The following is a 24253-nucleotide window of genomic DNA, read 5'->3' as shown; positions in this document are numbered from 1 at the left end:
ATATGAAACAAAAAAGGCAGAAAAAGAAGAGATTCCTGTGTACAAAGTCATACAAGTACAAACCATATTTCTGACTTTTTTAAATAAAAATGAGTTACTGATATCTTAGACAGAGAAATTAGGCTACAATTTCAACTAGACTGACAGTGAATAAAAACAAAAACAAATACATAAAATAAAATCAATTTGAACAAAAACCTGTAGCCTTCTAGGAGCAAGACTGGCCACGGCAAAAGACAAAATCCCATGAGTCCTCCAAACCACATTTCAGTCATGCAGGTTGGTGCTGGTGGTAGCAGCTCATTTTCACAGCACACATCATGTACTGTACCTTGTTAGGAGTAGAGCAACACATCAGTGTGAACATCATTACCAATGAGGTGCTTCCCTTCAAAGCTGCAGTGTGCCTGTCTACTTTGCAGCAAGAAGTCACTCCATACCATAAGGATATAAAAATTCTGGAATAGCTCACGTAGGATGAATGTGAATTCAGGTCAGCACTGGGTCTTCCTCATTCTGTTATGCACCAGTGAGAGCCAGACACTGTACCTTGTGGTTTAAAGTCTGCTGCCTAAGCACAGTTAAGACAGCTTGAAACCCAAGGCACTGGAGGAATATATTAGCCAACGTACTGTACATACTGTAGATGTGAAAATAAAATAAATAAATTCATTACATTTATATAGCGCTTTTCTCAGTACTCAAAGCGCTATCCACACAGGGAGGAACCGGGAAGCGAACCCACAATCTTCCACAGTCTCCTTACTGCAAAGCAGCAGCACTGCCACTGCGCCACCTAAAGGGTCAAATACAAATCTTTAGACTCTTATGAAAAATCACTAGTTATAAAAAAAAATATACTTAAAAATTGCAATACAGGTGTATTTATGAAATACCACACTGTCTTCTAAGCCCACTTAATCTTGAGAAGGGTCACAGTGGAATTGGAGCCTAACCACGAAGCACAGGGCACAAAGTAAAGAATAATTTGTCTGACCACATGATGGTTTTTGCAGTTCATATAACAAATGCTTACCATATGTTCTCTGCACCACTTACTACCAAAAATGCATTTTAGTTGTAGTAAAGGACCTGTGCGCCACAGCCTGACCAATGGAAGAATTGTTCTTGATGAAACATCTTGCTCCTACTTTAGAGTGACATTTGCAATTAAATGATCCACAATTGCTAGTCTCTTATATTTTCAATACAAAGTGTTTCATGTACAGTTATTCCTAACTGATATATTTCCCTCAGACATCCATGGCAACATCACCTTAGCCACTGTTACTCATGAATACAGCCTTCACCGCCAAACCTCCTGCCAAATATGTGACAAGTTTCTCAAAACTAATGAAAACTCTTTGTTGGGCTACTGTAGTGAAAATAATAATCAGCTGTGTTTTCATTTTTATCCATGATCTTAAGCATCATAAGGAATGAACTGTTCAGTTAATTCAGTGGCAACACGTTTAGAAATTCCTACTTTCAAAATATTCCGAGTTTCTCACGTGTTTCCTTGTTTTTGTCAGTTTCCTGTACATTAATATGACATTTAACTTGTCAAATATAAAATAGAAACTACACAGGTGCAGACATCAGAAAACAAAGAGCATGAAGAATTGAAAAACGACTCATCAAAAGTTTTTTAGTCAAATTTTTGTGTATCCTTTTGGTTTATTATTTGCTGTAAGAATATATGGGAATGGGTAAGCAATTTGTAACGGCTGACAGTCTGATTATTTGCACATGCTGAAGATTTTGTATGAGAGCAGATATTGTGCTGCAGATACAGAGAGATGCTTCAACAACCTCTTTGCATCAAAAAGCCACATGGAAGACTATATGCATCATGCCACACTTCAGTTAAAACAGACATTACTCACAATGCTTCTTAAAAAAATATACATGTACTTACATAATGTACAAACCAACTTTCACACATAAAGCAAGTAGCATAATTATGTTATGACAGAAAAACAAGGAAAGACTACTTTAATATAATGTATTACTTGTAAAACAATTTAATATTACAGATTACTAGTTGATGATTCGCAACCTTTAATCATCTATAATTGAAACTAAGTTTTTTAGTGTATGTGTGATAAGATTTAAATTTGAATAGTTATACAAAACAGAATATTAAACAAAAACCCAAAACAAAAGTTAGAGGACATTAAGCAAACTATAGAACAATGAGACAAGTAACTCAAAACAACTGAATTTCGTATCATTTCATGATCCTGCATACTGAATCAGTTATTTTACCCAAGTAAGTATGTGAAAAACTTTCCAATGCAACAGCATAATATGGTACCAATTTTGTGCCAAAACCAACAGTTTTTTTCCATGATGATTATGATAACTGCATATATACTTTACCTAAACCACTAGCTGAGTCTGTTTTTGTTTATTTAAAACATATACATGTCAGAACGCACTGTGAACTTAAAATACTAAAGCACATTTGAATAATTAAACAGGTAGGGTGACAAAAAAAAGGACAAAGCAAGTAATATGGAAAAAATGTCACAAATGGAAAAATGTGGCTATATTTTATTTTCTTTTTAAATAAGAAGTGACATTCTGTGGTGTTTGAAGGCCACTTCTGGATGTGTATTCTGAAGAAATAATGGGGGGGGGGGGGGGGGGAGATGAGTCTAACGTGTTCTTCAACTGAGTCAACATCTGTGAGTAATATCTGCTCTTAATTACTGCTACACAACTGCAATATGCAACATTTAAGATCTGATGCTTCCTGTGGAAATCTGTGTAAACCATTCTTATCCTAGATAACTGAAGAAGACTCAGAATCAAGTGGGCAAGAATGAAGGAATGCTATACCGCTTGTCTTCATCCCTTACCCTACAACAGAGTATCTCATAACTATGTACAATATATCTTCAGTTGACAATAACATTCTGCAAATTGGAGATTAAAAAAAATACACTTTCACTTACTGTATCATCATTCTAACCTACTGTACATTTCATAGTTGCAGCCTCACTTAGGAAAGTCAGACATTCTCACATTTTATAAAAAAAAAATGGCACACATTCACAGTGCTTTCAATTGAATACATACAGTATAGTCTATTCCATGTAGAATTTTGATAATACAACTAAAAATAATTTAAATCTGATTAAGATATAAAAAGAAAATACTAAAAGGGTAAAACAAATTGTAAATGAAAGACAAAGAGCAGCTGCAAATCTTATTTTAAATCTGGGCAAACTTATTTCAGACTAGTTCGTATTCTGGAACGTTTTTGAGACATTCAGCTGTTTTCATTTCATTTTTTCAAAATGTTCTAGCTTAGATAGGCTGCAAGAAGAAAGCTTCTATAGATGACTTGGCCTTCTCAGACTGTAGCAGCTGACAATTGGTCTAAAACAGCATGTTTCTCATTTGATGAAGCCTGTAAGAAAAAGTAAAAAAAAAAAAAAAAGAATAAAAAATGTTCAGATAAGTCTAAAGATGCAGTTGTCTCGATTTCAGGCTTGAAAGAGCATTGAGAACTATTCCTGATCACAGAGTTTCACTCCCCTTAAATGGATAAGTTCAGAACAAGCTTAATAAATTCTGGAAACATTTCAAGATGTATATTATTAAATTACAAAAATATCAGTAAACATGGGTGATTCATAAAGCAAGTAATATAACATTTTTTTCAATTCTTCATCAAATCTATACTTGACTGCTACATTTTTACTGTTAACCCCTTGTTAAATTAATAAAAGTCCTTATTTGTTCCTAAAATAAAAAGGATTTGAATTCACAAATTTTACATATTACTTGGATAAACTGATACATGTAATATAAAATGAGAAATGTGTAAAAAAGAACTGGGTCATGTTCAAAAGTAAGTGAACCACAAGGTTAGTTTACTGGATGAGGCAAGAGTATCAAGTTAGTAATTGGGCATAATTAATTAAATAGTCAACCACCAGGAAGACAGATATTGGAGATACCCTGTATGAAAGTAAGAAATATTGCTGATGTGTTCTTAAATATACTGTATAGGTTAGTGTAATGCACATAACTCAGACAACCTCAAAAGCTCTTAAGTCTGGAAACAGTCAGGAAACGAACATTCAAAACATTTTTGATGCGTCAGTCTCCTGTAATACAAATAGCAGATATTGATGTTCTTCAAAATTACTCTGAGATTAAACAAGATAGTTATACACTACAGTCATGGCTGAAATTAATCGGCACCCCTGGAATTTTCCCAGAAAATGCACCATTTCTCCCAGAAAATTGGTGCAATTACAAATGTTTTGGTATACACATGTTTATTTCCTTTATGTGCATTGGAACAACACAAAAAACAGAGAAAAAAAGCCAAATCTGACATCATTTCACACAAAACTCAAAAACCGGGCTGGACAAAATTATTGGCACCCTCTACTTAATATTTGGTTGCACGCCCTTTGGAAAAAATAACTGAAATCAAGCGCTTCCTATAACCATCAACAAGCTTGTTACACCTCTCAACTGGAATTTCTGATCACTCTTCTTTTGCAAACTGCTCAAGGTTTCTCAGATTTGAAAGGCGCCTTCTCCCAACAGCAATTTTGAGATCTCTCCATAAGTGTTCAATCAGAATTAGATCCAGACTAATTGCTGGCCACTTCAGAACTCTCCAGCGCTTTGTCTTCAACCATTTCTGAGTGCTTTTAGAGGTATGTTTGGGGTCATTGTCCTGCTGGAACACCCATGACCTCTGACGCAGACCCAGCTTTCTGACACTGGGCCCTACATTGCGCCCCAATATCTTTTGGTAGTCTTCAGATGTCATGATCTATCTATCTATCTATCTATCTGATGCCTTGCACACAGTCAAGACATCCAGTGCCAGAGGCAGCAAAACATCCCCAAAACATCTTAGAACTTCCACCATGTTTGACTGTAGGTACTGTGTTCTTTTCTTCGTAGGCCTCACTCCATTTTCTGTAAACAGTAGAATGATGAGCTTTACCAAAAAGCTCTACCTTGGTCTCATCTGTCCACAAGACGTTCGCCCAGAAGTATTTTGGCTTCCTCAAGTACATTTTGGCAAACTCCAGTCTGGCTTTTTTATGTTTCTGTGTCAGCAGTGGGGTCCTCCTGGCTCTCCTGCCATAGTGTTTCATTTCGTTCAGATGTCGACGGATAGTACGAGCAGACACTGTTGCACCCTGAGTCTGCAGAACAGCTTGAATATGTTTTGAAGTTGATTGGTGTTGTTTATCCACCATTCGGACTATCCTTCATTGCAGTCTTTTATCAATTGTTCTCTTCCGTCCACGTCCAGGGAGATTAGCTACAGTGCCATGTGTTGTGAACTTCTTGATTATGTTGCGCACAGTGGACAAAGGAACATGAAGATCTCTGGAGATGGACTTGTAGCCTTGAGATTGTTGATATTTTTCCACAATTTTTGTTCTCAAGTCCTCAGACAATTCTCTGCTCTTCTTTCTGTTCTCCATGCTTAGTGTGGCACACTCAGACACACAACAGAAAGGTTGAGTCAACTTTTCTCCATTTTAACTGGCTTCAGGTGTGATTGCTATATTGCCAGCACCTGTCTCTTGCCACAGGTGAGTTCAAACGAGCATCATATGCTTGGAATAAAACAATTTACCCACAATTTTGAAAGGGTGCCAATAATTTTGTCTGGCCCATTTTTGGAGTTCTGTGTGACATGATGTCAGATTTGGCTTTTTTTCTCTGTTTTTTTGTGTTGTTCCAATGCACATAGAGGAAATAAACATGTATATACAAAAACATTTGTAATTGCAATCATTTTCTGGGAGAAATGGTGCATTTTCTGGGAAAATTCCAGGGGTGCCGATAATTTCGGCCATGACTGTATATGTAAAAGATACACAGGATCTGTTCAAAAGATCTCCATAACCTTCTTGCTGCAGCTGAAGTCCATATTCATACTTAAACAGCATGATAGAAGAGGACCAGTAATTGCTTTGTTGGGAGGGTAGTCAGGAGAAAACCATTGTTACCAAAATTAACATCACTGCTTGCATCTGGATGATATTGTTCAGTTTGAATAGATTTTTGCCAAATCTTATGAAAGCCTATACTAATTACCATAATAATCTCAATCCCCACAATCAAGCATGTTGGTGGGACTGTCATGATTTGGGACTTTTCTGCCCATGGACCTTGATAACTTGTCACTGCTGGAGGAAATATGAGTACTGACTTGAACTAAAATACGTTGAAATAGTATTTGTCCTCAGGGGGAAATTTGGCTTTTTATAGAAGTGTTTTAAATAAATAAACACATAAATAGGTACAAAAATATACACAAATAAGACTATTAAATAAGTTCAGAAACAAAAAGAAAAACGGTAATTTAAAGTTATGCTAAAAATGGAGCTTTTAGTAAGAGCATTTTAAATGTTAACACAAGGCTACCAAGCAAGGAATTAAGAGGGAAAAATGTTTTTTTGAAAGATCAAGTCAAAATTGTGATATTAACCTAACTGATAGGCTATGGCAAGACCTAAAAAATTTCTATTAAGTTCAAACCGCCAACAAATTGAAGCAGGTTAGGAGTTGTACGACAAAGAATGTGCAGACCAGTAACTACTGTTTAAGAAATGTTTGGTTGATAGGGGCTACATGATGTGTTACCATTGAACAAATTAACCCTGTTTTTAAAATAAATCTGAAAGACCAATATTCCATAATAGTTCTTAAATTAACATGGGAATTAGAAGATTTCTTTTGGTTAATTAACTTCAGTTTTCAAATGTTTGAAAAATGACTCAAAACATTATAAATTCAAGATAGCTGGGATGCTAATTCTGCATTTCAGTACAAGATTCTACTTTTTCAATAATTTTCTTGTCTTCAGTTGCTTCATTCAAGTCAAAAATGTAAGGATTCTTCATGTAAAATATTGAGCATCTGAAATTGAGTAAGTGTCGATCAATCACACTTTCAGTAAAAGTATGCACAAAATTAGAAAGGGAGTTGACACCATTTGGAACAAATATAATTGTCACATAATAGAGATAACTAACTCAGTAGCTCGTCCAAGAAGCTGAGAGACAATGAACCCAGAATTAAATAAATGAGTAATCAGAAACCAAGACAAGTTTTGTTCAGTCATTTACCATAAATTAAATTCAGGTACCTTATTTACTGAATATTAACTTTTTCAACAGCCTGAGTTATTGATTCAATCAGCTGGGTCTCCTGTCCTGAACCACAGAATCCATCAATCAGATTTTTGTTGCAGTCTCCCAGACCCATTGTAGCACTCGTTGTTTTAGGATAGGTTGCAATATGTCCAGTTAAATCTAATAAATCTTCAAGGGCCTTGGAGTTGCTCATTCCATTCTGGTGAATTTCATTTACTGGAGAATATTCTGGGATAGATATGAGCTCTTCTTTGGAGACAGGGCTACAATGAAAAGTGATAAATCTCAAGTTATGATATACCGAACAAGGAGAGTCTTTGTAAAGAAATATGTAAGACACTTTTAAACAGGTAGCAGGAGTAGCAGGCAAAAGTCAAGTCTATGACATTATGCATTCAGGGATGCAAAAAGTATATAATAAAGTTCTGTCCACCCTGGCCATCGGACCTTACTCCTTTCTATGTTAACTAATGTTGTCTTATTTTAATTTCTTATTTTGTCTTTTATTTTTCTTCTCTTCATTATGTAAAGCACTTTGAGCTACTTTTTGTATGAAAATGTGCTATATAAATAAATGTTGTTGCTGTACCATTGATATAAAGCAGTACCTTGGAAAGTTTAATTTTAAGCAGGTTAATATGCTAGAGACAGAATATACACAACAATACAATGCTTTATATTGGTGAGGCCATCACTGGAGTCCAACTTACATTATTAACACTAATTCTGAGGATCTGCCAAATGATACTAAAATAGGAGGAACAGCCAATACTGAGGATGCAGATAGATAATTGAAAATTACTTAAATAATTTTTAAGACTGGCCAACCATTTGTAAAGTGAAGAATAATGTAAAGTATTACATGTTGGTAAATTAAACTTTAATTACAAATGCAAGATAGGTGATAACAACCTACAAGAAGCAAACCTTGACAAGAATGTAAAGGTTTATGTTGACATAGTATTCTTTTTGGAAAAAAAAGCAAAAATAGCACTGCAGTGATATTCTCCATGCAATGTTAAGTGGAGAAGCTCACATATTTCTGTCACATCTGATGTAATTAGCATACACGTTATACTTTGATGCAAAATAATCCATATACTGAATCTTACTGTATATTTCAATGAGGAGAAACACATGAGAATGAAAAATATCATAATTTTTCAAATTCTCAATGGGTTTATACTATATAAATGCAAATACTGTACAGCTTGCATTTCAGTGCAAGATTTTCGGAATTGCATTGAATTTAATTAAGTGAAAATCAAGCCACCTTTTGAACAGATACAAAAAGTCTGGGAAAATTTGTGGGAGTAGAATCACCTAATCATTATTGTTTTGCATCAGCTGTGCTAGTGGAAAGCAGAAAACATTCTCAATATTTAAACAGTTTACCATTTCAAGGGTTTCCCTATGTTGCTTACAAGTTTTGAATGGCCATTGCGAATATAGACTAACATTTCCCATAGTAAGTAAAGATGCATGAACATTGATTATGTACCTTAATAGTTCTGCAATAGTTTACTAATTTTTCCTGGCATCATAATTACAGGTTTCCCATTAAGTTGTTACCCAGGCTAACCTCTTTACATATTCTGGCTTCACTTTTGCAAAACATTAAAATGAGCGGTTACACTTATTTTATGCAACACTGTATGTTATATAATAAATGATAGATTTTTAGTGCAGATTTGGAGAGTACAACATGTGACAATACTACCAAATGGGGCCAATCAAATCAAAAATAGCATGAATGCCGGAATTTGGATAAAACACACATTCACTATACAAAGACTCAAGTAGGACTTTGGAGTCATGTCCTGAATGTAATGGATAAATGGCTTCAGTTGTGGCAAGTCAAAAACACTCTCATGACACTATAAATAATAGGCTTTCAACAACTCAGTCTCACAAATATCATAAGGCTGCTAAAATAAGTAAACAAAACTAATTTATGGTGGTTAATGACATTTTAAAATCACAGTGGAGTTTCAAAAAATGTAACTATTTAGATGGTACGAAAGTACGGGGGGGTGGTGGAACAAAAAAAAAACCCAACAAATTGGAATATTATGGGATAATCGGATGATTTTATTTTGTGCCTTCGGAGTAATTTGGGCAGACTGAACACTCCAGGAAAGATAAAAAAACACAATTGTGCAGAATCCATTTACTTTTTGAGTTACTCTATGATAATGTAAATACATACAGTGCTTTATATGCATATCTCGTGCCTATTTAATGGGTTTCTCGTACCAAGTCCATACACAAAGTTGTGACAGTATCTTTCTCGTTCATTTATAAGGAAATTCCTCATATTAAAAACAGCATAAAAGCCTTTAATCTTCAGTATTAAGTGCAGCAGTCTAGTCACTTAAAAAAGACTCCTCTCCTTACCATCCACCACTTTCTTAGCAAAATGTGATTTAATGTAATCTCTACTACCATAAAATAAAATAATTTTGCGGGCACTTAATGGATGTTAAAATTCAGTCTTCTTAATACAACAGTGTTAGCAGTATTATACGTATAAACTTTACATCTGCTGCATTACCTGACATCCATTGACTGAACCTCATCTGCAGAATCATCAACAGGTGCAGGCTTCATTTCAGTAGAGTTAATATTTAAAGGCTCAGTTGGCTTTACATCCTTAAAATTTACTTCAGAACAAGATCCATCAGTTATGTACTCTTCTAAAACCTTTTTCTCCACTTTTCCATTGTCTAGAAAATTGATTTTTTTCAGTTACAAGTTCAACAAAGAAGTTCCACTGTAGACTTACTTTTAAAATTACATTCAATTAAAAACAGCTACAAAATTAGGCAGTGCACTTCATTGATCTGTACATAATGACTACTGTGTTTCTTTGTGTTTTGCATTTATAATAATTACCATTTCTGATTATCAGTTGCAGGCAGAATAGAAGACTAGAAGAGATGGCTGTTTAACTAGATTAGACTTATGCATAGTAACCCCACTAGAAAACTTTAGCTATAGCTGTCCAAAGTGTGACATTAAAAGAGGTGGCATACAATTCTAACACCTGTCATATTTTAAGAGGTAGTGTTAGCAAAAATTGCAGGAGAGACAGAGGTGGTGCACACAAAATTGGGGTGGTGGCAGCATGGTATATGTAAAATACAAGTAGTGGCAACATTACGAAGTGGACTATCCACACAATGGTAGTTAGGATTTAAAAATTTAAAAAGTACAATGGTTATTGAAGAAAGCTGTCAATTATGTGTTCATTATTTCAAATGTGTTCATACATATTTATTAATTGTGTTATATAAAACTTTACAGCCTTGGTTTTTATCACAGAATGCAACAATACTATGGAGTGCCACATCATATTCCATTTGCGTTTGCTACTGGGCTTTCTCAGTATGGTGACATATGATACGTACGTACACACGCACACACAGGTTGTGTTTAATTGCTGTCACCTCTTAATGTTGCCACCTCTCCAATACTGTTAATGACATTTTCTTCCACTTGCACTTTGGGGCTCACTGTACTTAACAATAAGCATGGTATTATTTTTTAAATAACATTTTTTGAAGAAGCAACTGTCAAATGTTTTCTTTGTACTAAATTATAATTGTTTTTATACATTGAAACAATTAACTTTTTGTTGTAAGATTGAGGTTTTTCTCAGTTCCTGTTGTTCACCTTGATCTTGACGAGCATTTGTTTCAATTGGCTTTAGTATATTTTCTGCAGTCAGGCCTTGCTCCTTAACTTCTTCTTTCTGAAGAATGAAAAAAATGTTCATTTCATTTTCATACTAAGAAATAACTTTTCTAGCCATTATGATCCTTTTAAAACTGCAAGCAATTTGACTCCTGAGGTAATGTCAATCATACAATACTATCAAATGTGATAATCCATTATGAAAACAGGGTTCCTCATCCTCTTAAGATACTATACCCACAGAAATATTTGCTAAATTTGTCATGACCTTTGAATAAATAGCTACCCATATTCAATTTAGCAGTACACTCTAATTTAATTTTATTCGACTATGAGCAGATAAAATTTGTAATCTAATTGGAAATCATACAATGGCTTCTAAGAAATTAACTCATCCAGCAATAGTTTAAGTGCTAACAGGCCTATTCAGAACTGACTTTAAAACTTATGATTTTAAAATTGCCACTGTGCCCTTCAACCTTACAGATTACCTTTTAAACCAATTCAGTGAAGCATAATATAAATTACAGCTGCCACAATTAATTGCTGCCATTGACCAAACAACAACAAATATTAATTGAATTACATTTTCTAAATTGACTAATTATCTTTGCCCCTTCCTCAAAACACATGCCAGTGACTCCCTGTACTATTTTTGAATAAGCTAATTATGGCAGTAGCTGCACTATATCCAGTGGAAGAAGGTTCTTACAAATATAAGGAACAATTCTCCACTGTGTGTGAGTATTTCACACAAAAATCTGGGAAAATGGTCGTTCATTGTGTAAAAAATAGACGGTGTTCCACAACAACACTAACTTAATGCAGAAACACCTGAGGGAGCACAGTGAAGCATAGCAAAGGAAAAGTCAACATTGCCTTGTGTAACCCACTGACACTTACTTAGCTGTTGACAATAGTTCTTGTAATGTTGTGAAAATTGGTTAACTTAACAAATTCACGCTAAAGACTAATGTCGGGACAAAGGTTAGAGCCACGGTATTTCAGGGGCAGGGAGTTTAGGACAGGCCAGGTTTAGAACTATACAAGGCGGAACAAACAACGGTGTAGAAATAAAAATGCATAGCAATGTAAATTCTAACTCAACATTTAAGTGTAGAAGGAGTAACACATTAAAAATAGCTAGTTGGAGCTGTATGTAGCAGAACATAATTATGATTTTATAGCAATAACCTGGTTAAATAATAAGATGGGGATGAGTATAACATAGAGGGGATACACATTTTTTAGGAAGGACAGACAGAACAGAAAAGGAGGTGGAGTTGCTATTTATGTCAAACAGAATTTAAATACAATTCCTCTTCAGTTGGACAATGAGTCCCATCTTAGTGAGGACATATGGCTTTGCCAGAAAAGCATTAGGAAAAGAACCTTTATTTTAGAAGTGTGTTATTGACCACCCAATGCAGACAGTAATGTAATATTTTTAGTAATATTAAAAAATCAAGTTTACAGGGGGATATTATAGTCATGGGGAACTTTAATTATCCGAATATTAACTGGGACAACCTTACAAATGGAGGAGCACAAAAGCAGGAGTTTTTAAAAGTAATCAGTGACTGTTTTTTAACACAGTATGTTAAAGCACCAATGTGGGGTGAAGCATGTATGCATTTAGTATTTTCTAATAATCAAGATAAAATTGAGGGTGTACAGGTGATTGAACCACAAGGGTCAAGTGACCATAATATAATACAATTCTCAGTGTTTTCTAAGAGTGTGGATGCAAAGACTAAAATTGTTAAGTTTAACTTTGGTAGGGCAAATTTTGAGCAGATGCGGCAAAGTCTAAGGAAGATAGGCTGGGATAAGCTTTTAGATGTGGAGACAGTCAAGGAGCAGTGAAACAGGTTTAAAAATGTACCTGTCCTGCATTGCATGTAAAACATGCCTAAATTTGGAATAGTAAATTAAAAAAACTCCATAGTGGGTTAATAAAAAGTTAATAAAAGTTAAAAAAAGAAGCTGCAAAGGAAAGAGAGCTTTATAAAGCATATAAAACTAATGATTCCAAAGTGAATCGTTGGTTGTATGAGAACATAAGGTCAACCATTAAGGAGGATATTAGGGAGGCTAAAAGACAGCTGGAGAGAACTATAGCAGATAAGGCAAAAGAAGACCTTAAGAGATTCTTTCAGTATTTTAGTGCATCAGAAATAGTACAGGTAAGGTAATTTGTCTCCCTTGACTCGCTATTTCTACTCCTAACCCTTTCCGTAATGCTTTGCTAGGACATGATAATTCTTTAATAAAGACATCCACAACAGTGCACTGCATTACTACTCTAATAACTAACCTCAATGCATGTAAAAAAATCTAGGCAGTGCGGCATTAAATTAAATTAAATTACAATTACACCTTTAGATGAACAATGTATTAAATCTATAAAAACAGATTAAAGATTAAATAAAAAAATACGCACAGAGCGGCACTAATAAAAATAACTTAATTTCTATCTCGAATACCCATAACGCACATAAAATTCAGCTCTGCTCTTCCGAAACATTAAATATGGCTTTATTAAATGTTAAGAGCATTAATCAACAAGACGTTCTCCATCAACAATCTTCTTAGTGATAGGAAAATTGATTTTATTGCACTAAGTGAAACGTGGCTTAACTCTGATAGCGCGGCTGTTTGAATCGAATCTGCACCTCGAAATTACAGCTTTGCTTGTGCATATCGACAAGGAAAGAGGTGGCGGTTTAGCAAACATTTACTCAAGGCGGTTAAAGTGTAAAGATGTCCGTTTTGGTAAATTCAAGTCCTTTGAGTATCTTGCCGTTGTTATTCATTGAGTTTCTCAGTTTCTAGTATTATCCGTGTATAGACCTCCTAAATTACAATGCGTCTTTCTCTGAGGAATTCTCAGATTTGGTGTCAATTATAATTACGAACTATGACGCGCTCCTAATAGTTGGTGACTTTAATTTTCATATCGATAAACAGTGTGACCCAAAAGTAAAAGAATTTATGAACCTTCTGGACTCTTTTGATTTGAGACAGCTCGTTAATCAGCCTACACATAAAGCAGGTCATACGTTAGACTTAGTAATTACTAAAGGACTAAAAGTTGATGTGAATCAGATCATTGATATTGGTCTATCAGACCATTTTCTTTTACTATTTAATATAGAAATAGAAATAGAAAATAGAAAACATTCATGAGAAGCATATTGTTAAAAAATGCTTCTTTGATTCATCAGCAGCTTCTAAATTTACAAACATTCTAAGCAACCAGTCCGTTTGTAGTGCTAACTACAATAGCGAGGATAATGTAAATAGTAAGGTGGAAAAATTTAATACTAAGGTGAGAGCTGCTGCTGACATAGTCGCACCTGAAAAGACAGTTAAAAAATCTTCTAGCATTGTTATACCATGGAAGACCCAAAGAGTGTCTGATTTAAAGAGAACATGCCAGAGAGCTGAGTGTAAATGGAGAAAAACTAAACTAACTATCCGCTATGAGATATTGAAGGTTAAAATAACAGAATACAATAACACAGTCCGTCTTGAGAGGCGCTGCTATTTCTCTAGAATTATAAATAACAATGCTAGTAATCCCAGAGTCTTATTCTCTATGATTGATCGTCTGCTAAACCCAGGTAACTCAATGGAATGCCTCCAGAATACTTCCAGTGAAACTTGTGAGGCTATTGCTATATTTTTCAATCAAAAAATTAATTATATTAGAAATAATATAGTATATCTCCCCAACACTGCGCATCCTCTTAAGCCCCAGTACTCCGTTATAAACAAATTAAATTCTTTCACCAGGATAGATTTACCTGATTTATATAAAATAATTTCTCAACTGAGACCCTCCACCTGCATTCTTGACCCAATACCAACAAGTTTTTTTAAAGAAGTATTGGGTGTGCTAATTGATAGTGTTCTTGACATAGTAAACTTGTCATTAGATACGACGGTCTTCCCAGACCATCTTAAGACTGCTGTAGTTAAACACCTACTCAAGAAAAATAATCGACTCCTCTGCTTTTGAAAATTTTAGACCTATTTCTAACCTGCCTTTCTTAAGTAAAATTCTAGAGAAGGCAGTCATTATGCAGCTAAATGACCACCTCAATAAACATGCTATGCTTGATAAATTTCAGTCGGGTTTCAGAACAAATCATGGTACAGAAATTGCACTCGTTAAAGTAGTAAATGACTTGCGGGTAAATGCAGACCGAGGCCATTTATCTGTTCTCATCCTCTTAGATCTAAGTGCCACATTTGATACCATTGATCACAATAGTCTTAGAAATCGCCTTAGGCAGTGAGTGGGCCTCTCTGGCAGTGTCTTAAATTGGTTTGAATCCTACCTGGCAGGTAGAAAATTCTTTGTTAGTTGTGGTAATTATAATTCAAAGACACAATATTCTATATGGCGTTCCACAAGGGTCTATCCTGGGTCCGCCGCTCTTTTCGATATATGTGCTTCCGTTAGGTCAGATTATCTTGGGGCATAACGTGAGCTACCATAGCTATGCTGATGACACACAACTGTATTTATCAATAGCACCTGATGACCCCGACTCTGTTGTTTCACTAACACAATGTCTTACTTGTGTTTCTGAGTGGATGAGTAGTAATTTTCTCAAGCTAAATAAAGAGAAAACTGAAATTGTAGTGATTGGCAATAATGGATATAATGAGGTTATTAGAAATAAACTTGATGCATTAGGATTAAAAGTCAAGACAGAGGTAAAGAATTTAGGCATAACTGTTGACTGTGGCCTGAATTTTAAATTTTTAAAAGGATTTGAAATTGTAGTGGTAGAAGTACTGCTCAGATTAAATCAAACAAATCAACAGGGCCAGATAATATTTACTCGAGCTCTTAAGGAGGTTAGCAAGTACATATATACATAAGTTTATATGATATAGACTTTACAAACATACTTAAACTGCTTTATGCCAAATATGCCTACCAGCTACAGTATATTCATGATGTCTATGAAAAGCATGCATCTCAACCTAAGACAGATTTAAAAAAATATATATATGTAAAATGAGTATTAGAATAGATTTAAAAGAACACAAAAGCCTAATTTTTTGGTCTTGTTTCAAGCTGCAATAATGTTAATAAGTCCATTATTAATCAAAAATATCATTTTGTACCTACATAAATGTAATGAATTATTATTATTAAATATTTTATGGTTAACATGTTGTCTCGTTTGTCTACTTGGAGTTATTTTAGTTGTTTTTTCATATTCTGATGTTTACAAATTTTATGTATAAAATTAAATATTTAAGTACATTACACATTAATATACCCACTTTATTTAATCGAATAACTAATTTTGACCAATTTATCAATCGCTAAAGTAGCTGACAGAGTAATCATTTACAAAATAATTGTTTGTGATAGCCCCGCTTGGAATATTTCTGATTAAGCTACTTGATGTAAAATTATTAATTATACACCTAGTAATGTACTATATACAAATTCAATTCAGCTTAAAATCAAATAAACATATAGAAATGCACTACATGAAACAGAAGTACAAAAAAGAAATTAAGTTTTCAAAATTACCTTGATTTCAGAAATGTCACTCTTTCTTGTTCTCTTCATTATTTCTTCAATTCGCTGTGAAGAGTACAAAAACACTCAAGTGCATATAATTTCATAACAAATGTACTGAGAGCAGACAATGGATTACAATGTACAGTATATATTTATATAATCTGTCAGCTATATTTTATCATGAATGCTTATATAGGCTGTGTTAACTGATCACATGGCACATAATAAAACCATTAATAGCTGGACATATACAGTGATCCCTCGCTATATCGCACTTCGCCTTTCGTGGCTTCACTCCATCGCAGATTTTATATGTAAGCATATTTAAATATATATTGCGGATTTTTTGCTGATTCGCGGATTTCTGCGGACAATGGGTCTTTTAATTTCTGGTACATGCTTCCTCAGTTGGTTTGCCCAGTTGATTTCATACAAGGGACTCTATTGGCAGATGGCTGAGAAGCTAGATTGCTTACTCTTCTCTCTCTCTTGCGCTGACTTTCTCTGATCCTGACGTATGGGGATTGAGCAGGGGGGCTGTTCGCACACCTAGACGATACGGACGCTCGTCTAAAAATGCTGAAAGATTATCTTCACGTTGCTATCTTTTGTGCAGCTGCTTCCTGAAACGACATGCTGCACGGTGCTTCACATACTTAAAAGCTCGAAGGGCACGTATTGATTTTTGACTGAAAAACAAACTCTGTCTCTCTCTATCTCTCTCTCTGCTCCTGACGGAGGGGGTGTGAGCTGCCGCCTTCAACAGCTTTGTGCCGCGGTGCTTCGCATACTTAAAAGCCAAACAGCCCTATTGATTTGTTTGCTAGAGATTGTTTTCTCTATCTATGTGACATTCTGTGCTCCTGACACGCACTCCTTTGAAGAGGAAGATATGTTTGCATTCTTTTAATTGTGAGACAGAACTATCATCTCTGTCTTGTCATGGAGCACAGTTTAAACTTTTGAAAAAGAGACAAATGTTTGTTTGCAGTGTTTGAATAACGTTCCTGTCTCTCTACAACCTCCTGTGTTTCTGCGCAAATCTGTGACCCAAGCATGACAATATAAAAATAACCATATAACCATATGGTTTCTACTTCGCGGATTTTCTTATTTCGCGGGTGGCTCTGGAACGCAACCCCCGCGATGGAGGAGGGATTACTGTAGTGTAATACAATATGCAAATTATTTTCCAGTTCCACAAACACCTAGGAAACTGAGTCTACTATCAATTTAACTTTATATGTATTTTAAAAGAGCATGAACTAGACAAAAATAATCATTTATATTATATATATATATATATATATATATATATATATATATATATACTAGCAAAATACCCGCGCTTCGCAGCGGAGAAGTAGTGTGTTAAAGAGGTTATGAAAAAAAAAGGAAACATTTTAAAAATAACGTAACATGATTGTCAATGTAATTGTGTTGTCATTGTTATGAGTGTTGCTGTGTTTTATATATATAAAATACACACACACACATATAAACATATATACATATACATATACACATATATATATACATATCTACATATATATATATATATATATATACACATATACACATCCACATATCAACATATATATATACACATATATACACACACACACGGTTTATGGGTGATGATTGTTTTACTCTTTTTATGTTTATTTTATTTTATTGTAGAATCAACTCCTATCTGCGCACAGCAGGGCAGCCGTGGGCGGATGCGTATGGTGTATTCACTCCATGTTATCGTGCATTGCGCTGTCAGTGGTATTTTGATAAAAGAATTTGAACAACATATAAGAAGCGTATAAATTATTAAACAGTAAAACATTAACATTTAAGAAGTAAAGTTACATTAAGTACTACTGCAGTGCCTTCGGGTATACCTCATTTTTTGTTTGCCCATTACATGCTTAAATGTATACATTTTTTGGTGCACCTACCTGAGAACACGCGACATATAACCGAGCGTGGGAGAAGCATGGATTTTAAACACGCGTTGAGTTCATCTGCTGGTCTCCCTCGTGAAATAACTGGTAATGTTTGACTAAAATCTACAGCGAGTAAAACGACATTACCTCCTATTTTTTTTTTTACGATCTCTGAGATCTTTCTTTTTTCGGTTCAAGGCTTCATAAGCTCTTTTATGTTGTATGGTGTACTTATCCCAAACCATCATCTTTGAATGTTGCAAGACTTTCGCCTTGTATGTAGATCGGGGTAATTACATTCATTGCATTCCTAGTCTGAATCACAATCTGATTGTATGGGTGGTTACCTGGCACTGTAGGGTTGCCACCCGTCCTTTAAAATACGGAATCGTGCCGCGTTTGAGAATGAAATTGCGCGTCCCATTTTGAATCAATACTGGACGGGATTTATCCCGTATTTTTTTTATCATTTTTTTTTTAAAGCAGCGTCTCATGCAAATCATCCCACACGCATTTTATGAAGATGCCTCCTTTCCTACTTTTGATTGGGTAATACTTGATGTCATCGTTAGTTTGATTGGTGTTTTTAACTGTCCAGTGAGGAGGGCGTGTCTTTTAAGTACAGTCTGCAAAGTGTTGGCACTGAGATGTGGCGTCAGCGCCATAGTTGAAGCCCCTAACGTTGCGGTCAGCAAGTCGGCTAACATCCGCCATGTGCCGTCTTTCAGTTGCGAGAAGCAGAGCATAGAATGGTTGAAACTGTTGCCCCTAACGTTGCGCCACGGCGTGTGGTTCGTTTATACCTCGTGTGTTCTCATGAAACTTTTATCTCGCGAATATGTTATTGCAATCCGCAGCGGGAGCGTTTCTATAAACTTAATTTAAACTTACGTTTTACACCGTGCTTTGTTTCCCTTATGAACATGCTTGTATGCTTAACTCGCTCCGTTCTCAATTGTTTAATTAATTTTTTGCTCTTAGCTGTTCGCGGCTCTTCCTCCATTTCCCCCTACTTCGTTCTTTTATACTAGGGGGCTTCGCTCGCCAACCCCCATGTTTGGTTTTCCAGATACACACTTTTAAGATTTTTTTTTCCTTTGAATTGTTGCGATTTCATTAGTTTCACTTTTATTTCAGAACTTCTTTAAAAACAATATTTGGAATCTTTAGAGTCCCAACATGCTGAATCTTTTAAATGAGGTCCGTGAGACGTGTTTAATGACTTTGTACCATAATTCAGGTTTCTCTGTTTGGAATTTCAGCACAGACAAAACGATCTGCATCATCAGCAGTTAATTATTTTTTTGCAAAGTAACCAATAAATGCATGTGAGGTAAACCCCATTTTTGAAATTCTCTGACTTAAACTTCAAAGCCTTACAATATTTACATACTTCAGACATACCACCTATGTTCATATATTTAATCTCTATTCGCCTTTTCGTTATTTCTCCGAGTAATAATTTCTCTTTGTTTGCGCTAATGCGATGTTTACTTTCTTTGTTTCGACACTGTCGTTTTTCTCTGCTTTCATATTCTGTATCTTGCTCTGCATGTGTTTCGCACCTACGTTTTTTTTTTTTTTTTTTTGAGTCTTTTGAATTCCACTGTTTTCATTATCTATAACCTGCTCTGCATGTGTTTGGTCCCCTTGTTTTTTAACCTTTTTATGATGTTTTACTTTGTTTTATACTCTGTCTTTTATTAATAACCTCGCTTTGTCCTGCTATTTTTTCACTTACACCTGGTCCGTGATGATTATTTTCCCTTTTTTCGAGTAATAATTTCCTTTTGTTTGTGCTAATGTGATCTTTACTATCTTTTTTTGATTCTGTGGCGACTTCCCTGTCCGGCTTGAACAGAGAAGAAGTAAAAAAAAAAAACAAAAAAAACAGACAGACGTAGTAAAGACTCACAAAAGTTTTACTTGAACAATGAAGAAAAAGAACGCCAACTTCGTAACCCCAAACACAACCTTCCAGCACCTTCTTCAACCCCTCCTCCCGTCCCGACCCCCCCCCCCCTTACTGCATCAATCAATACCCCACTGTTAGTCTTCCGTGCTGTACTCCACCCTCCCTCAATCGAACCTAACAGTCACTCAAAAAAAAAAAAAAAAAGGCTTCAACCTGCCTGGGATGCTACAATACTTTCGAATTTTACTGCTTTCATATTCTTTACCTTTCTCTGCATGTATATCATATTTTTTTTTTTGAGCCTTTCGAATTCCACTGCTTTCATAATCTCTAACCTGCTCTTCATGTATATAGCACCAACGTTTTTGAGCGTCTTTATGAAGTTCTACTTTGTCTTTTACTCTTTGTCTTTTAATTCTGAGCCCGATTGGACGTGCTTTTTTTTCAATTCCACTTGTTCCGGGCTGATTATTACTTCCCTTATTTTCTGAATTTGATCCTCGATTATTCTTTTTCTTTTTTGCATTTATTTCTCTCCAAAGCTTTTGAGTCTCTTTCCTCCGCGCTGCTCTTTCTTCTTCACTTAGTCGTTGACGTTTTCTCTATAACGTATTGTCCTTATATGCTTTATATGCACTGAAAGCCCTGGATCCATGTGTGCTCAAAGCCTTGACACGACTGAGTGTTTTGCTGCCCGAGTCTTATTTGATATAGGTTGTAAGTAGGCATGTCTTGCAAGAATCTCATGTTCTACGTCCCCGCGAGACGCTCCGTGGCCAACCTCTTTCGTCTCGCGGGTCTTTTAAGTGTCTTCCGTGATGTTCATGTGAAGATGACGTCTCGTATCCCTAGTCTTTCTCTAGAATTTATTTTATTATATATATTATGTATATATACATATACACATACACACACACATACATACTCGCTTTGCTTGCCAACCCCTGGGCCCTATACGCTACTCTTTTCCTGGATTTGCCGCTTGCGATGAATTGTGCTATGCTTATGGATAAACACAAATATCAACTCTGTCTTTATCTCCATTTTTTCAAAATTATTATCGCTGACAATTCGTCACATGTTGGTTTATTATATATGCGAGCATGATCCTTTGTCCGTTTTATCAGATAAATTTAGTGTAAAGTGCAATACTTTTGGACGCATGGATCTGTATCCATTACTGGCTGTAGAATTTCTAATATGTCCAATCATTTAACTCTTTTGATTCTATGTTGCATCGCTTCTCCATGATCATAAATATAAACCTGACCTAATTGTGGTTTCTTTGAAAGTAAACTTGTAGTAGCTGTGTCATATCACCTATGTCCATATATTCGATCTCTTTTCACTGTTCCGTTATTTCACCGAGTAATAATTTCCATTTGTTAGCTCTAATGCAATCTTTATTATCAGTTTTTATGAGACTTTAGAATTTTAGTACTTTCATAATCTCTAACCTGCTCTGCATATGTATAGCGCCAACGTTTTTGAACTTCTTTACGACATTCTACTTTGTCTTCTACTCTGTCTTTTCTTCTTCTACTGTTTGTCTTTTATTTCCACCCCCGCTTGGATCGGTTTGGTTTTCAATTCATTTCTTGGCACAAAGTCTAGTCTCGTCTCACAGGGCGTGAAATTATCTCTCTGAAAATGTCACGTCTCGTCCCAAGATTTTTTAATATACAAATACATATATACACACACACACACACACATACATTATATATATTATATATATATATATATATATATTATATATTTATTGTCACACACATGCGCATGGGAGACAGCTAAAGGGCCTCGGTAAGGGTAATTCCGAATCAGACCGGGATGTGGCAGAGTGCACTGACTGTAGACCATTCACGGGAGATCCCACCTGGCCCTATTGACGTCACTTCCGGGTCCGAGCCTATGGAAGAAGACCTTGCTGGCTCCAGCCTCTATGATGTCACGTCCGGACTTGAGCCTATGGTTGAAGACCCTTATGAGCCGGATCCCTTTGACCTCACTTCTTGTCTTCCCCTTTAAAAGCCGCCACCTTTTCCCTATTCCCTCAGTTCTGTTTGGACTCGGTTTTTTGCACATCAGTGCTGTTTATACTTTTGAAGCTTTGCACCCAGGATACCAATATACGGGTGGCTGCCCCAAACCTTATTATGACTCAAGTTTGTGACTTGGAGTTTGTGACAATATATATATATATATATATATATATATATATATACACACACACACACACACACACACACACTCACACATACATACACACACACAGAAATATACCCATCAATCATTTGTGCATTTGAGAATATATCCAACAGGTGCTACTAAAGAGTCAACTTTCCAAAAAGGATTATAAATGTGAATCACTGAACTCATTTTAGGCATTGAGTTCCATGATATATTTCCATAATATGATTTAATAGTCGTAATAGTAGTGTTGTCACATGTACATAAAACAGTAAATTCTCATCTGTCTGAACAACATGCAACTCATCAGCACTAGTGTTGACAGTGAATTTTACGTTGTCTTTTTTTTTGTGCATCAAATTTGCTGGTTTAGCCTGTCACCTTGTTTGAATAATTTTCCCCAAAAATTTACCATTCAGCCAGCTTTGACAAACATTTTTTCCCAACACCCCATGATGCTTTGCAAGGCCAACGTGACATCACAGAGCAGTAGCAGCCATCTCGAATGGAAATGTACATACCTCTCCTATTTCACAGATATACACAAACAGATGCCACTGCAAATACCTATGGTTTAAAGCACCACCCGAAATGTTTCATGCAGGCATGAATACCTTATGGCATACACATGCATTCATGATATTATAGAATTTTAAACAAATATTTTTAGTCAATACATGATAATATTTACAAATTAATATACGCATATACTTAAATGAATTTGTAACAATGGATTATTAAAAACATAAAGAAAAGGACTGAAAGTAACTAACATGGCTTAAAGCTTGGGCAGGTTAGGCTTTTACCTCATCTAGAGGAGCCACCAAGATAGTTGCGGAGGTTAAAATGAAGTAGGTGTGTAATGAATAACCCTTTAAAAAGCGAGAACTAACTAGTGAGAAAGCCCAAACACCCTTATTATGAAACGGTGATAAGATCAATGGGAAAACCAATAGGACACCCCTGTTAACGAAGTGATGTTTTGAATAATGGAAGAATCAACATGTATACAATGTTACTGGTGGCTGTATTTGATTGGCTAAGATGACAGAATTCTGCATATTAAGAGTCAGATGATATGATGTACTTAGATAAAGTAATGATAATAGAAAAGTATAAAAAGGAATGAATTGGATTAATGACTGCTCACTCCATGGACTGAGCGTATCTCTGTGCAAATAAAGATCTGTTCTGCATTTTCATCTGGTCTCGTGAATGACTTCTTTGATAACAAAGGAAAGTATTTTATACTACATAATTTTGCGAGCCAGCCAGGAGAAAGAAGAGGCTCAGGTTTCCAGAAAGCAGAGTGGAGCTCTGAGAGCTGACACAAACGTGGCGTCCTTTAAAGGGAAGGATTTTTGCTATTAAATTGTTTGTGTTGGTTTAACAGGGATTTCACCCTGCCAAAGGAGACAATGGAAAGAAGCTTCTCTTTTTGAACTATAAAGTGTAGTAAGAGCAGTGAAAGTGCAGAACTGAGGGATTATTGTAAATAAGTTTGTAAATAAGGGAAAGCCTATATAGTAGCTATGCTACTGCCCAATATAGTGGAAGTGTAATATTGGTGGACCCAGTAGGTAGGCACAAGTCCTCGAAGTACTCCTTCATTGTAGGTCTATTCTTCCAGTAAACCTATTGAGTAAAGAGTTAGAGGCAAAAAAATTCTGCTTTATCTTGCTCCAGTGGGTTACCTGGGTTGTCAGTTCATAGTTACAAGGTGTTTTTGAACCGATCACTGTGGAATAGATTAGCACTTGGCTGAAGCAATGAATTAGACTAAGGTAGTTTCACTGGAGTAGGTGGAGAGTAG

The 24253-nt window shown here is 35.5% G+C and overlaps 1 protein-coding gene across 8 annotated transcripts in view; it reads right to left on the bottom strand.

The window, feature by feature from the left end:
* Positions 1–1657: 1657 nt before the first annotated feature.
* The window catches only part of LOC114650028 (MAP7 domain-containing protein 2-like), a 203859-nt gene continuing 181263 nt past the window's right edge, over positions 1658–24253 (bottom strand). For 7 of the 8 annotated variants that reach the window (XM_051926906.1, XM_051926905.1, XM_051926904.1 and 4 more), the window contains 5 exons: positions 16411–16464; positions 10827–10905; positions 9706–9877; positions 7145–7414; positions 1658–3418 (listed from right to left, as the gene is read on the bottom strand). In XM_051926906.1, coding sequence (XP_051782866.1) covers positions 7150–7414; positions 9706–9877; positions 10827–10905; positions 16411–16464 — 570 coding nt within the window. In that variant the 3' untranslated portion in view covers positions 1658–3418; positions 7145–7149. Of the gene's footprint in view, positions 3419–7144; positions 7415–9705; positions 9878–10826; positions 10906–16410; positions 16467–24253 lie in introns of those variants that run through there. The other variant, XM_051926910.1, reaches the window with a different exon arrangement.

The sequence above is a fragment of the Erpetoichthys calabaricus genome, chromosome 4, assembly GCF_900747795.2.
Source record: "Erpetoichthys calabaricus chromosome 4, fErpCal1.3, whole genome shotgun sequence".
Taxonomy (NCBI): domain Eukaryota; kingdom Metazoa; phylum Chordata; class Cladistia; order Polypteriformes; family Polypteridae; genus Erpetoichthys; species Erpetoichthys calabaricus.
The sequence above is the reverse complement of the archived record's forward strand: the minus strand, read 5'-3'. Positions and strand labels throughout refer to the sequence as shown.